The sequence below is a fragment of the Amblyomma maculatum genome, chromosome 1 (genome assembly GCF_055883805.1).
Source record: "Amblyomma maculatum isolate TAMU_Amacu chromosome 1, ASM5588380v1, whole genome shotgun sequence".
In the NCBI taxonomy this organism is placed as follows: Eukaryota; Metazoa; Arthropoda; class Arachnida; order Ixodida; family Ixodidae; genus Amblyomma; species Amblyomma maculatum.
In genome coordinates, this window is record NC_139344.1 from 148,347,446 (window position 1) to 148,363,562 (window position 16,117).

At 45.5% G+C, this 16,117-nt stretch overlaps 1 protein-coding gene and 2 non-coding genes across 3 annotated transcripts; all 3 read left to right on the top strand.

The window, feature by feature from the left end:
- Positions 1-285: 285 nt before the first annotated feature.
- On the top strand, positions 286-13,352 carry LOC146204292 (protein singles bar-like). Its single transcript, XM_084589242.1, has 4 exons — positions 286-529; positions 4,075-4,257; positions 9,385-9,525; positions 13,281-13,352. The coding sequence occupies exons 1-4, from the start codon at positions 371-373 to the stop codon at positions 13,350-13,352; spliced, it is 555 nt and encodes a 184-aa protein (XP_084445368.1). The 5' UTR covers positions 286-370.
- A 1,731-nt stretch (positions 13,353-15,083) lies between these two features.
- On the top strand, positions 15,084-15,155 carry TRNAQ-UUG (transfer RNA glutamine (anticodon UUG)). The gene has a single exon. It is a non-coding gene; the product is annotated as a tRNA-Gln (tRNA).
- Positions 15,156-15,237: 82 nt separating this feature from the next.
- Positions 15,238-15,309, top strand: TRNAE-CUC (transfer RNA glutamic acid (anticodon CUC)). Its single transcript has one exon. It is a non-coding gene; the product is annotated as a tRNA-Glu (tRNA).
- Positions 15,310-16,117: the final 808 nt, after the last annotated feature.

The following is a 16,117-nucleotide window of genomic DNA, read 5'->3' on the forward strand; positions in this document are numbered from 1 at the left end:
GCGCCCATTTCTAAACTTGGCTAAAAGGACCCGGCGCGTGTCTGGCGTTCTTTTCTTCGCTGGCGCTTCCGGCTCGGCTGCGACGCTAGCGGCCGTGACGCCGCTTGGGGACCCGCAGCCGCTCAGGCCCCCGATGCCAACGCACCCGCGCCGCTGTTAGCAGCTCGTGTCCTGCTCTTCTCATGAGGCTTCCCCGGTCGCTCGTGTGGCCCGTGGTGACCCTTCCCAACGACTGCGCGACTGCGTGGGTGTCGCCCGGCGGTGCGCTCTGCCGTCCAGAGAGCATCCAAAACATTTTCCCCTGGACCGGGACTTCCGAGTGGAAGAGCCTGGTCGCTCCAGGTGGTTCCTAGTATACGACAAAGGAAGCATGGAAAAAGGTCGGCCTGTGGTGACGAGAACCACTACCACCACGAGCTATCGCAGCCCGACGGCAGTGGGTAGAGGCGATAGTGGCGAGCTCTTCTGCGGTTGCCTGAACTTGGCGGTTTTCAACACGAGGACAGGCGTCTACAAGGTCCTCGAAACGGTAAGGGGCACAGATGTCTGTGAGTGCTTGTATGAGGGAGCGCGCATGGGCCCCTGCATCTTACGAGGCGAAGTAACCTGTCCGCGCACTGCCACACAGCCGGCGACGGGAAGCGCCACCGAATCCAAGACGCTGCATTTGGCAAGCGCTTCAATAGGTAGCAGTTATAGGGAGGCTTAGGGATAATGGGGAGAGGCCGTGTGTTTTTTTTACACTGCGCGTATAAACTCAAGCAAAACATGTGGACGAGTTAATGCGCTTCGAAGCCTCGAACTTACAGTCGTCTGTTGCGATAACAGCTCGTTTTTGTCGTTTAGGGCTATCCTTTTAGCGCGTACGTAGTACTGGGAACTGGTCTCGCGTTCACGCGCCGTGTAGCATACTAGGCGATGGTACTGTTGTGCGCATTCAGGGGTAATGCGCTCTGTTGTTGAGTTTAAGGCAGAGGGTGCGATTCGCGGTCATCGGCTGCGCCACCGAGCATAAGAAAGGATTGACGTATACGTTGAGGTCTTATGTATTCCTTACTGAAAGCAATCATGCTCATTCTTCTAGAGATAGCGGAGTAATTCAATAATCCTCTTTTCTGAGTACGGATTGTACACTGCGACATTTGATATCCACTGACATATATGTTAAGCATGTGTATATTATGTGAGAGGGCTGGTATACGGGCTGGCCGGTTCAGGTTGACGTAAAAACAATGAACAGCGCTACGAATGCGGAAAAGACAGACATTTGCGCTGACTAACAACCGAAAGATTTATTACGATGGTTGAAGCAGCATAAATTCTAAATCATTTGATTGCTAGTCATCCCCGCCAAAGTGACTCTTAGTATCTTAGTTTCCCATATGTCCCATCGTCTTAGCACTATTACATTCTTTTTGCGACAAAATCCCTCCATTCACCCGTCTGCCCCTAAATCCGGGTTGCTAACCCTCTTTGGTCGTATAAAACTCGTCAAGAGATTTACCTACGACTCTGCACTGGTCGAACCTTCCCAGAAGGTGTCGTTGGTTTTTAAAGCTTGGCACTAATCAGCCTACATATATCCACAAAATGTGCTCCTAAATTAACACAGGCGTATGTGCAGTCGGCAGCAAAAGTTTGTGGCAGGCTATGTTGTGGCGAGAGCTCAAGGATAAGCGCTGCCAACACTTCCGAATAAGTGATTGAATCGAATATCATCCGTCCAAGCATTCGTCTCGTTCATTTTTTTTTCTTTGTTTAGCGAGACACTTTGTCGCAAACTAATCTCACTAACAGAGAAATGACGCACCTCTACAACCGAAAAATTCCGATCTGCGACCAAGCAACCGTTGACAATGTACGACTTTGCAGTCTGCGTGCGCCTGTCGCAAGGGCTCCAGCGAGCTGCGAATATGCGATCCAACACTGCGCGCACAGTGTGCTAAAGCGTGAATGGAAACAGACCAATACGTGCACGAAACGAATCGGCGTCTCTAAATATCGCCGACTTGAGGAGGTTAATTGTGACGCGCCAGTTTTGTGCTAGATGAAAAAGAAAAAAGCCTGAGAACCGGCGGAATGCGATAGCACTGCCGCCTCAAATCAACCAGTCGATCAGTCCATTTTCTGGCCTCATGTTTACGGAAGCTTCACGACGTATCAAGCAAATGTGGACGAATATAATCACAGCATCTGTATCTGCCGGAATTTCGCCTCCCCTTGCATCATTCTGGGAGGTGTGTCACCAACAAACAGTATTACTTTACTGGGCCGCAAGCGTGGCCAGCGCTCGCATTTTGGATCATTTGCGTCAGCATTGGCTGAGTTAGCGACGAAGCCCCCGCAGACACTGTTTTCTTATATCTGCTTTATACTGGTCTGCTCTCTTTTATACAAAAAAAAAAAAAAGAGAGAAAGAGAATCCCACCGGAAGCCTGAGACAGCCTATTCGTGATGGCTTTCGCATTTATTGTCAATGCTAATGGTAGGGGGTTTCTAACTGAAAGTCCTTCTTGTCTCGCATCACGTCGTTTTTCTGTGCTGGGGTTTTGCGTTGCCCCTCTAATATTTAGCTGCTGGGATGTAAATACACAGTTGCAGGTTGTCTGACTCGTGGCGTGCACAAATGCCCTCAATATCGATGCAACGGTGTTCGTACTTGATGCCTGGTTTCTTGAATTTCACTTGCATACTTCCTGCGTCAAAAGCCTTGAGGCCACATGCTGCGCTTTCTAGCTGTGTATAGTGGGCAGCATATATGACACCTTTCAGGCCCTGAATCTCTGTCCTCACTCTTAAGACGTTATGACCTTAAGGGGTGCCGTAGGTGCTCCATACATAGTGAACTGCCACATGGCCGCCTAGAGGCCTGTATATCTTTGACTTTGGCCGTACTTTCACGCATGCTGCGGCGGAATCAAATTCGGAAGTATTCGGCCCCTCGGAAAATCTTAGCCCTTGTAGAATGGATGTCGTAACCGGCGTTCTGCATGCCCATACTTTTTTGACATTGCTTCTTATGCCGTTCTGGCTCATAACAGTCCGTTAGCATAACTATATAACCAATGTACTAGGTGTTACCACCGTACGCGCGCTCTAAAAGCATAACTCGGGGTTGTTCGCGTCTCATTCCCCTCTACGAAGGCGACATTACCATCGACCAGAACGCTGCGACTATGCCCTTAGGTTCATTAATTGAGGAATCATTTTTTAGGGCAGGAAAAAAGAAATAGAATGGATGAGTTAGATCTACAGTCAGATACAATTCAAGAATGCAGCAGGGAATGCCCCGCAGAATAGGCCCTACACCCATCTGCCGCTGTCTTTTTGAGTTGTACCCGACTAAACTAAACTATTGGCAAATATAACGAAAGAGAGCGCTCTGCTGTTTTCTTTCTGCTGATTTTCCTCCTTACGCGTAACCCTTCACTGCCACTTGTACTAAAATGACGTCATAACCGTAGTTAACTCACATGTGCGTTTGTGACCGCGCAGAGAACTTAAAGGTAACCTGGGAATTCCTTGGCATGCCGTAGGCTTCGGTAATGAACATTCAAAGCCCTTCTGGTTGTCCGTTCATGCAGTCTGGTGAAATACATACACACACACACACACACACACACATATATATATATATATATATATATATATATATATATATATATATATATATATATATATATATATATATATATATATATATTTATATATATATATATATATATATATATATATATATATATATATATATATATATATATATATATATATATATATATATATATATATATATATATATATATATATATATATATATATATATATATATATAAACAGCTCCCAGCATATGTAGAGCGCATCCTTCCTTGAGTTCTCACGGTGAATAGAATTGGAATACCCGTGTTACAGTGGAGCTTCAAAATCCACCAAGACGAATGCCATCCGACTCAGCTGCAGGTCTTGGGCTGCTACTCGATGTTTATTAACGACTTTCGAAGGCTGCATTACGCTATCGCCTTCGGCAGTGGCGAACTCTTGGTTCACGTTTTCTCTCCTGCATGTATTGCGCTGCAGGCGCTGTCTAGCATCTCGCTATGCCTGATCCTGTGGTACGGGACACCCGTATGGCTCCTGCTGGGGCCAGCTTATCCATTCTACCTGACCGCGGTCACCTGTTCGCTCATGGGCTCAGCCACATTCCTGCTGGCGTACATCGTCTCCAGGAACACATTCCTCGTCGCCAGGGGCACCGTGCTGGTAAGGGCACGCTTTCCGCACTCTGTTGCTGGGCCGGGGTTCACTGAAGGTGGCTCGCTTGCGATAATATCCGTGTCTTACAACCGCCAGCATGTTGAAAAAGCTGCGCCGTTCTGATTTTCGACACAATTCAGCCGTCGCTGTTATGTATACACACGGAAAAGAAGTACGTGTGTGTATGGAGAGGGGGAGGGGATGGAATGAGAGCTTCGCCTTCCTAAAGGACTAGAAAAACCTTTTTTTTTTAAATTTGTATATTTCGCTTGGAATCAAACAGTACGTACAGCAATTTTTAGATGAGTAGCGACGTGTACTTCATGTACTTGCGCGAGCTAAATAATCTTTCACATTTTTTTTTTTAATGCGTAGTTTCGGCTTCGGTGTCAACCGCTAAACGATGGTTATGTTGTCATAGGCGAGTGGTGGTTACAGCAGTCATAAAATACCGATATAATCACTACTTATTCATGTTTTTTAGGGGGGGGGGGGATTCCAACTTCTGGGAAAGCTTGCGTGAATTGAAATGAAGAAATCAGCAAACATACTGCAGTTTTTACACGCCACGCGTAACCTCAACTTGTCCGTGACGTCATAGCTGTCATTAAATGGTTAAAATTGAAACCTAAAACTGCATGAGAAGAAAATTTCAGGCTTTTCAAGTATATTGAGTATGCACTTTCGTCATTGTGGCGGGTATTCTGTGGTGCATGAAACACTGCGAAAGGCTGCGGGCATATCTATCGGCGTATCGTAATCTGTTCAGGCTTATAGCGCTGAAGCTGTGCTCTGCACCACAGAATGGCGCCTATAACGTCACTTGAATACCTCTTCTAAATCATTTACCGTTTTTTTTTCGCTCAATACACGGCTATTCATGTTTTTCTATGTACTGCCCATCATTCTAAAGAGAGAACGCACAACATAAATGCTATGTCACTACTTATTTATTATGAAAAATAAAGTAACTTTTCGAAACGCGAAATGAAATAGGAAATTAACTGGCTTCCTTTATTTTATTTTACGCCCATTTAAATGTCCTATGTGTTATTTAGGGGCGCAGACGCAGGCGCGGAGCTTACACGTTGCTTGATGGCGGTTTATTTAGAAGCTCGCGGACGTATGGGCCGGCTCCATGGAGGAAGGAAATAACTTAGGAGAGGCCCTGACGTCATTTTTTTAAAGCCGGCGCGGTCGGACGCTGCATCGTCTCTCCTCCTCCTTTACCCTTTCTCCGCGACGCTCACGTACCTAGGGCCCTTAGCAACGCTGTTGCTAGTGGCCCGAGTTTTCATAGCAACAGCGTCGCCGTTGCTAATGGCCCGACTTGGCTATCCCTACATTTTGACGTCACTTCCGCTACACTTTCTGCAATGGATTGGGAATGGCAAGGGCCTCTCCTAAGTTGTTTCCTTCCTCCATGGCCGGCTCTTTGCGCAGCGTCTTCGGTGTGCACACGCTCACTGACGTCTCTTGTGCAAATACAGTCATTCAGTTCCTCATGATTATACTTAATTGAGCAACTCATTAAACCTCTTCCCTTAATTGGCTCCCTGGTCGACAGCTGGTGGGTCGGTGTTTGCGGCGCGAATCATTACTACGGGGTCCACACGCTCGTTGCTTCTGTAATGGTCGAATGCGTGCTTCCAGGTCGGCATCGCTTACTTCAAAAACTAGATTGGAAGCGAAGGAAGGATCGAGGAAAAGGGTTGCAAATGCCGTTTTGTCATTTATGGTCGGCTGGTCTAAGAACAGTGTCCAGTTTAGACAGTACTTAAAGCACTGTCTCCAGCGATTCTATTCTGACAAAGTAGCCACGTGCCTCATTTATATTTTTTCCACGCACGCTCATTCACCTCGGTATAGCTGAAAGAAATGTTGCCAATAGAATATACAGGCTGTTTCGAATTATTCAATTAAAAAAATTATTTCAAAAGATATTAAAGACAAGCTGATGCGGCCTCTTCAGGTCGGTTGTACGGCAAGGTGGACATTATAGAGGTCAAGATTAAAGGATCAATTAACTAAAATTACCTAATCAACGTTTTTTAGTTTTGATTTTATGGGGTAATAATGAATCGAGAAATTAGGTCAGGCTCGTAGGTCTTTTTTTTTTTTTAATTTTCGCAATCGCCACAGTGGTTAAAAACATCGAACGTCAAAAATGCGCATCTGAAAGCTCGGTGAGTTGGCTTTCACGCGTTGCACATCTATAATATGGTGGCGCTGCGCGTGGCATTGTCGCCATAATCATCTTAACTTCTTCTACATCGTCAAATACACGCGCTGCGTCTGTGATTGATGCATAATAAATTCAAACGACGGTGTTTTATAAATGAGCCTATGGTTCTTAGGGGTTTCATTACTCCGGTGACCAATAACAGCAAGAAACGAAATCAACATTTCAATATTTCACTTTATTAAACAAGTCAGAACGATAAAAATATTTCGCGCTTACAATTTTGCCTTGTCGTTAGCTTTTATTTAGGTAACGAGAACACGGTTAATAGCAGATTTATTTCTTCTCGCTGCGGAGCAGTGTGCGATAGTCATGAATATGGGTGGAGATTCACTGCAGACTATTAGAAGACCAGCGTTCAGGAAATCTGAGAGAAGATTGTTGCGGTTGTCAGCTCAAAACTGGGGGACCAAATACTCCTGGCCAGAACAGCTTACTGGCTTGCGAAAGCCAGCTAATCCCTGATATATAGGGTCCCTGACCATCGATAAGCTTCACATGAGGCCAACTCATTATCCATTAATTCTTTACAGTTTATTTACTCACTCCATCGTGCGAAAAATGGAGAAGCAAACAAATGAATTTCTTACTATTTGCTGCATGCACCCAACTTGGTACCAGGGGTGAAAATGAGAAAAAAAACGCTTATTACGTGGCTCAACATACAAGTCCTTCAACGCAAACAATTCGTGAATGAGAGCGAAAGAAAGATCGAGCGTTGAGAGACGAAAGAGACGCACTGTTGTTCCTACTGCCTTAGGATGAGGTCATAGCCAAGCTATTCATCTTAAGGTGTGGTTCTATATAACGCTGCTTGCTTCAGACCTACTAATTGAGTTTTTTTAGAGGACCGTATACCTTATAAGGAAAGGCTCGGCTAGGACGTCGTTAATACTGGAGAAGTAGCTGAGCAGCACGAATATTTATTTGATCATACTGCAGACCCAGTGAAGCGTCCTGAGAGGAGGGGCAACAATTCCAAAAGAAAACACAAAAGCATAAAGTGCAAAAACATGAACATAAAATTTACACAAGTATACAAGCAAGATGTAGAAAAACAGCAAATCATACGAATATTCGACTGATTACACTTTGTACTGTGCAAAAATGTAACTCTTGAAACAAGAATTTCGAATAAGCCTTTCTTTCCTAACGCGCGATATTTTTTGGCACTGGCTGATGTTCTTGCAAGCAGTGCGCTTTAACGTAAAATACGCGCTGTTGGTTGTTATCATTATACTGTACAAACGAACATACAAGTAACAGAGTCATTGTGTGTTGTTTGCGACCTTGCTCGTATTCATCCATGCGTCGTCAGAAGGGCTTCGAAAGAAACAACAGTGCGTCTTTTTTGTCTCTCAACGCTTGCTTTCATTCACGCTTCGTCTGCGTTCAAGGACTTGTAGGTTGACTAGTGGATCAGAAAATCCACTCTTGAAATTATGCGCTTCGTTCTCCTGCGGCAAGCGAGGCATTTAGGGACAGAAAACTGTAAACCGTAAAACCTTGCTAGTGTATACACAGCCTGACTATACCCTCTCCCATATTTCACCAATTAATCCGGTTCTGTGCTAGCTACATCCACTTGACCCCTGCGAACTTCTTAACCTCATCCGCCCATCTAACTTTCTGCCGTCCCCTGCTACGCTTTCCTTCCCTTGGGATCCAGTTTGTTACCCTAAGCGACCATCGGTTATCCTTTCTTCGCACTACATGTCCTGCCCGTGCCCATTTCTTCTTCTTGATTTCCACTAGAATGTCAGTAACTTGAGTTATTTCTCTGACCCACGCTGCACGCTTCCTATCTCCTAATGTTACCCTTACCATTTTTCGTTCCATAGCCCTCTCCGTTGTCCTCAACTTAAGTAGAACCCTCTTGGTTAGCCTCCCCGTTTCAGCCCCATAGGTGAGTACAGGAAAAATTCAACTGTTGTATAGTTTCCTCTTGAGCGATACCGGTAAGCTGCTAGTCATAATCTGCGAGTTCTTGCCAAATGCACTCCATCCTAATCTTATTTTTCTTGTTATTTCCATTTCTTGGTCCGGATCTGCGGTTACTACCTGCCCTAAGAAAACATATTCGCTTACTACTTCCAGTGCTTCGCTACCTAACGTAAACTGCTGTTCCTTCCCGAGGCTATTGAACATTACCTTAGCCTTTTGCATATTGATTTTCAATCCTACTTTTCTACTTTTCCTGTCTAGGTCACCAATCATTCTTTGCAGTTCATCTCCTGAGTTACATACATACATACATACATACATACATACATACATACATACATACATACATACATACATACATACATACATACATACATACATACATACATACATACATACATACATACATACATACATACATACATGCATGCATGCATGCATGCATGCATACATACATACATACATACATACATACATACATACATACATACATACATACATACATACATACATACATACATACATACATACATACATACATACATACATACATACATACATACATACATACATACATACATACACACATACATACATACATACATACATACATACATACATACATACATACATACATACATACATGCATGCATGCATGCATGCATACATACATACATACATACATACATACATACATACATACATACATACATACATACATACATACATACATACATACATACATACATACATACATACATACATACATACATACAGTAACTTGTGTTTCACAAGAGCAAGTCAAGGCTGCAGCCACTAGTTTGACAGTGCAGTTTAGATACTAACAAAGCGGTTGTGGACGCTATGGTGCTCTCATCACATCGGGAGCTGGAGCCGTGGGTCCGTAAAGACGGCGTGACGAGCGCAGGTTTCGGCCACCTTTCCAGGAGACGATCCAGAACGGCGTCTCCTTCCTGCTCCTGGGCGGATCTTCAGCGTTCCTGCTGGTACAGACGTCCTTCTTCCTGTGGCCCATGTACCTGCTGATCCCATTCTTCCAGGCCTACCCCGCCATGATGGCGGCTGGGGTACGTGTGCATTCCCTCACTCACAGTCGCGGTCATTTCATGTTATCGCTTTGCTCCTCCCGGGCTCACCGCCTTCCCCTGTGCAAGCGCCGAAGCTGAAAGTGCTTTTATGAGACGCCCCATAAAAGCGCCGACATCGAGCGAGGCGTACCTACTTGACGCGCGCATAACTTGAGCGCCTGTTAGCGCAAACACTGAAAGCACGCGTGGAGACACGCGTGGAGACAACGCTGGTGCAGAAATCAATCGACAGAACAGAAATCAGCCAGAGTGCTTCCTCGACAGCTGGCCCTCATTACACATAACAACTCGCATACGCACGCAAGAACACACATAGACGACCTTGTTGTACGACCATAAATCACGTCGGAAGGGCCCCTGGCACGCGATGCCCGTGCATGTGGGCCCCTATGTCAGCTTTATGCTTTGTCTTGTCAAAGGAGCGCGTGGTGGTATGCGGGATACCATCGTTAGTTTTTTCTAGAGGATGTGGGCCCGCACAAAGAAAGTCGGTCTGCTATAATGTCACTGTTGGAGCGATTATGTTAAGACCTGCTCGGGGTTGCGCGGCAGTCCAGCTTTTCATTTTTTGGTTGCAGTGCATTCGCAGGAAAGGAAAACTCTTAGCAACTGGATTTTTTGGGGAAACATTAGTGCCCAACATAGTTTAACGATCCTAATTCAGACACTTAACAGTCGGATGAGTAAGCATTAAAATTACTTGCCTCGTCAGTCACGTCCTTTAGAGAAAACAATCTTGTACCGCACTATATAGTACACTCTTCACACCGTCCGCTGATCGTGGCCGGGTCTTCGTGGTGAAAACAGCAAAGCACACAGTACCGCGCTGTCCCTTCGGTTCCTTTTTGTCGCTTTCCTGTTTGCAATGTGTAGCAGTCTTTTACTCAGACGAACCAACTAGCCCATCTCTCTTCTTTGACTGTAGCTAGTGCCAGAGAAACTTTAGGATCGCTTTATATGTGTCTGTTTTAGACCGGGCTGATGAACAATTGAACACATGCGTGTCCCTTGTTGTGTAGCGTGATTGATCCCTATAATCGCGAACTGTTGGCGTGGACAGCCGTTGCGGGAAAAAAAAAAAAAAATGCTTGCTTGCTATCGAACGCGTCTATCGAATGCTCAGCATATGACATTTTGTACTTGCTTTCAGGACACCGCCTTTGTACGAAATAGGCCAGCAGTGATTGCATAAACAAAGGAAAATGAAACCGTGCGCGATGGAAAAAAAGATATCAAGAACACTCAAACTAGCTTATTTTTCCAACTTTTTTTCTTGCTTATGCAAGCAATATGACGCAACCATTTCATGCTTTATAATTTTCTTTTCTTCCTTAGGTGCGCCATGAAGTAGTGTCGGTCCCAACATCGTGGTAGTAAATCCCGCCATTTTTCGTTCCCCGTGCTTTGCTCTGCTAAGTTCGCGAGAACATTTTTTCTGTTGACAGCTGTTATTCACTCGCTGAAAACCTTGTCCATTTCTTATTGTATCCCTCACTGAAAGCAATCCTGCGCATTATTCTAGAGATAGCGGAATAATTCAATAATCCTCTTTTATGAGTACGGATTGTACACTGCCACATTTGTCATCCACTGACATATATATTAAGCATGCTTATATTATAGACCAGTGCGTCTTGGTTCAACGACCAGTCAGGTCCTTCGCCAATAATCCCCGATCTACGTCCGACGTCGAAGCCTTTGTTGGAATAACGGCATTTCTTTAACAGACGACTCGCTATCTTTACAACGACGGACGAGAAATGTACCCATATAAGTGTAGTTTTTGCATGATTGATGTTTGGGATGTGCCGCGAGCAGGCACCCAAAGACCGAACTCTCGGACGGTAGTTAAACCCAAGATCGAGTCCAGTACGTCCCAACGCGCGTGCCCCGGCTCACACTCACAGCGGCCTTTCTCTTCTTTGCTAGCAGCTTGGTAGCGGAGACAGTGAGGAAGACTTAACAAAGAGTTTAGTAAAAAAAATTGCGTACAGTTTACTAAAATACAAGAGGCGGATTTTGGTTAAAAAAAGAAAAAAATCGGCAAATATTTTCGGTCTGGCCTAGATGAAAGTGCCATGCAGAACGGGTAAGCCTGTCCAGAACTCAATACAGTAGTCATAGTAACACTAGTAATGGTGGTAGCGGCACTGTTTAGTTATGAAAGAGAGAGAAAGAGAGAGACCCATAACGCTCATCTTAACCGTGGCGTCCCGTGTGGAATGAAAGTTATTGAAACACGTGTAATGGGAATTTAAGGTCGCCGCATGTCTGAAATGATTACCCCTCATAAAAAAGTTGATTTCGATTAAGATTGCCTAAGGCAGTATACTAAAAACCCACGGCTGCGAGTCAGGCTACCGACTAGACCACGCAAGGCGCGCTTGCACGACTTCGGAACAAGCGTGGGGTTAACTGTGTGTTGCCTGATATTTCACGTACTGATATCTGGCGAGTGTATGCTAATTAATGTGTTTGTGCGTAATTAGCGAGGATTACAGTATGCTATCGAGTCCTTAAGGAGGAGCTTAGGTGTTTCCTTAATTTCCTTCCAAGTTCACCAGGAAAACATGCATGGTTAACCTACTCCTCTCACCCACACCGCCATGTACGCATGCACGCAGTGTGCGATTTCAAATATGCGGACGCAGAATTGGTTCGCTGAAAGCCTGGCCCTATAAGAAATCCCTCCGTTAATAGACCGTCAACACCGCCTTTTCATTCCAGAAAATGTTTAGTATTGAGAGCCTGGCACAGAGTTTGGCCAATTGTTAAACGTCTTAAGTTGGTTTGGTTTCGGGGGAAAGTAAAGCGCAGGGCATCTATCCTAACAATGAACGGCATGCGCTTGGATGTACGCATGCCATCGGTGAGAGTCCCTATATCGCAAAATAGCCTCCAACTTCACCAGCCGACGGGTACTATAGGTGCGAATGGAAATGGCATGACACCGCCATGAACGGCGCACAGCGAACGGTTGCGTCACAGTTTCGATCGGAAATCGCGTGGGTATTTTTTCCGACACGTATTTCTCAATTCTGGGTACGGCGACGGCGACGCCCTTTCGACCAAACGACCTGTACACGCTTCGCGTTAAAGAGCAGAAAGCAGGAAGGGTGTGGCTCCCGAGCGCCCACTGAGCCAACACGGCAGGTAGAAGAAAATTGGCCATTGGTGGAGGCATACTTGTGCTGATTTAATTGCTGTTGCGTTTGGTAGGCTACGCACGAACTTTCAAGCACCGGTGGCTTGAGCGCATGAAATGCTATTTCTTGACCGGTTGGTATAGGATATATAGTGCAGTGCGGCACTTTTACTTGTTTTCCTCTTACTAATGTCCGATTCCGCGATCGGTCGTCGGAGGTGCGCCGAGCAATAATCGTGCACCAGAAGGAAGGTGGTTTGTGGTTTGTCGGATTTAACGTCCCAAAGCAACTCAGGCTATGAGAGACGCCGTAGTGGAGGTGTACTCCGGCAGGGTACACCAGAAGGAAGCTTTAGCATCGCGTTACCGCATGCCGCCATTGCCCTCTGTCAGCTACCATCTGCGCTTGCGCAGCATACGGTATACGTGTTGTACGATATGTTAAAACTTTCTAAAGCCTCTAGAATTTGGTACGCCACCTTTTCTCACTAGATTCTCCTCTGTGTGTTTATATAGAGCTTGGAACATTCTTGAAGGATTATAACTGACCTTCGAGGTTTGTAGCCTTCGTGCTTCTTTTATTTTTCAGGTACTTGGGGCAACGACAGCAGCGGTTCACTTCATGGACTCCATACTGGCGTGCCGAAATCTACGACAGTAAAAATGTGCACAGTGAATTCTCGTTTTATTGTAATTAAATGATTCTAACATTTTTTCGCCTCTTTTTGTTTATAAAGAAAGCAAAACGCCAGCTTACAGAACGCTTATATGCAACACTCGTGACGCAACAAGAAGTAGGAATGCATATCTGACGGTAAGCTCTCGCAGCACCTGGTGAAGTCCTAAAATCAACTCAACGCACGTTTCACGCAGCGACTGTGACGGCGCATTGCGGCCTGTTTCTGAAATAGCGGAGCGGTGATCTCTCTGCACCGTAAGCGACCGCTGTAAGTGTGGAAATATGCGTCAGGAAGATGGTTGGTTGGTTTGTGGGGTTTAACGTCCCAAAGCAACTCAGGCTATGAGAGACGCCGTAGTGGAGGACTCCGGAAATTTCGACCACCTGGGGCCCTTTAACGTGCACTGACATCGCACAGCACACGGGTGCCTTGCTTTTCGTCTCCATCGAAAAGCTGCCGCCGAGATCGGGATTCGATCCCGCGTCCTCGGCAGGCAACAGTAGTCGAGCGCCGTAACCACTACGCCAGCATATATATATATATATATATATGGAACACTCCATATATATATATATATATATATATATATATATATATATATATGGAGTGTTCCCCGCTGGCCGCTGGTGAACACTCTCAAGGTTCGTATACAGACAACATAAATACCCAAGAAAGTAGCAGGGGGAACAGCGGCCGATGTAGCTCAGTTGGAAGAGCACCGGACGCGTTATTCGGAGGTCGTGGGTTCGGTTCCCACCATCGGCACGTTGTTTTTTCTTCTACTTTATGTTCAATTATCTTTCCCCTAAACAGATTACATTACTAATTTCTGTGATTATCCAAGTAAACATTAAAAAAAAAGACATAAAGTACCATCCAGAAACGCTTTCCTTGGCCTCGCCGACTGTTGGCTTCTTTCCTTCATGTTTTATAACGAGCACCCTCATTTCCCCCTATATATATATATATATATATATATATATATATATATATCTCCGGCCACATAGAACAACATAGGAATATCAGTCATTGAATAGGTTGGAGTCAGTAATGCATTGAGCATCACTAGTGTGCTCCGCAGCGCAGTGCTTTTTGACGTCTTTGTGATGAGAGTTCTGCTCATTACATTGATCTTAATGAATAACGCTAATAGCGGCTGCACGAAAGCACTGCACTGCTTAAAGAAAAAAATAACGGGGGGGAATAACGGAAAACGCATTTCTGTCACTGTAGGGTATGCTTTCTCCTATGAAGATCTAACTATTCTTCATCAGCATTTTCAACTCTTTTAACAGTCGTGTCTCGTTAATATGGAACATTGGTTCCCGAGCAAGACTGTCCATAAAGCGAGTCGTCCGTAGTAACTAATCGCGAAGAAAAAGAAATTAAGAAACAAGTTGTGATTAAGTCAAGTCAAGTCAAGTCAAAGTTTATTTCCCATATCTAACACTACATATGGAGGAATCGTAGAAAAAAGCTGTCCTTGGGCAGCTTGACGTGTCTACAATCCTAATTATTGGCAGGGAGCTTTCTGCACACAGGTGGTCAGTGAAGTTGAAATTAGACGAATTTCTGATGGACGAAGTGGAGTAATGTTCTTTATGTGCAAAATTTGATAATAAATTAGGTAATAAAGAAAAAAAAAAGTGGCTATAGATACCTGGCTCTCACCCAGGAGGCCCGGGTTCGATTCCCGGCGTCGGAAAAATGGCGGTCTCATGGTGTAATGGTTAGCACTCTGGACTTTGAATCCAGCGATCCGAGTTCCAGTCTCGGTGAGACCTGCGCCTCTTTTTTTTTTTTTTTTTTTTTTCTTGTTACGCGTCTGCATTCCTTTGCGCTTTCGCTTCCTATGCTCTGCCACGTTCCGGCGTGGTCTAGTGGCTAGGATACCTGGCTCTCACCCAGGAGGCGCGGGTTCGATTCCCGGCGTCGGAAAAATGGCGGTCTCTTGGTGTAATGGTTAGCACTCTGGACTTTGAATCCAGCGATCTGAGTTCCAATCTCGGTGAGACCTGCGTCTCTTTTTTTTTTTTTTTGTTACGCGTCTGCATTCCTTTGTACTTTCGCTTGCGATGCTCTGCCACGTTCCGGCGTGGTCTAGTGGCTAGGATGATTCTGCTTCCGGCCACGCCAGTGAACGGACGCAGGATGCAGGGCTCCTCAGGAGCGGCTTCAGCGGCCATGTCAGGTCGCGGTAACAGGACTGCTGAACAGGACAACACTTACCAGGTCGTTTTGCCTGCACTTCCAACAGGTTGGTTTGTTTTGAATACCGTTTTTTTGCACGCCGATATCAGGGCCCGGCCGTACCGGGTGGAAGATTTCCGGGATGCTTTAGCACAACACTCGCTAATCCCCGACGTTATCGCAATGGGGGCGTATCGGATGAGCCATGTCTGGGCCGTCACTCTCAAAGATACTGAAGCGGTGAACAAGATTGTAAGTGTAGGTGAGCTGTCTGTGAAAAACGGTCGCTGCTTGGTGATTGACCCGGCGAACCAGGACGTGCGACTCAAACTTCACTGGCTGCTACACAACGTGCCAGACGAAGATGTCCGTGCTGCATTTGCGCCGTACGGAAAGGGGTCAGAAGTTTCCCGGGAGCGTTGGCGTGTTAAAGGTATGCTAGAAAAGGGCTCTAAAACTAGACTCGTCACGCTGAAGCTGAAAGCTGGCATGAAGCTCGACGACCTGCCGCATCAGTTGAATGTTAGCGGCGAGCTGGCGCTAGTGATCGTGCCAG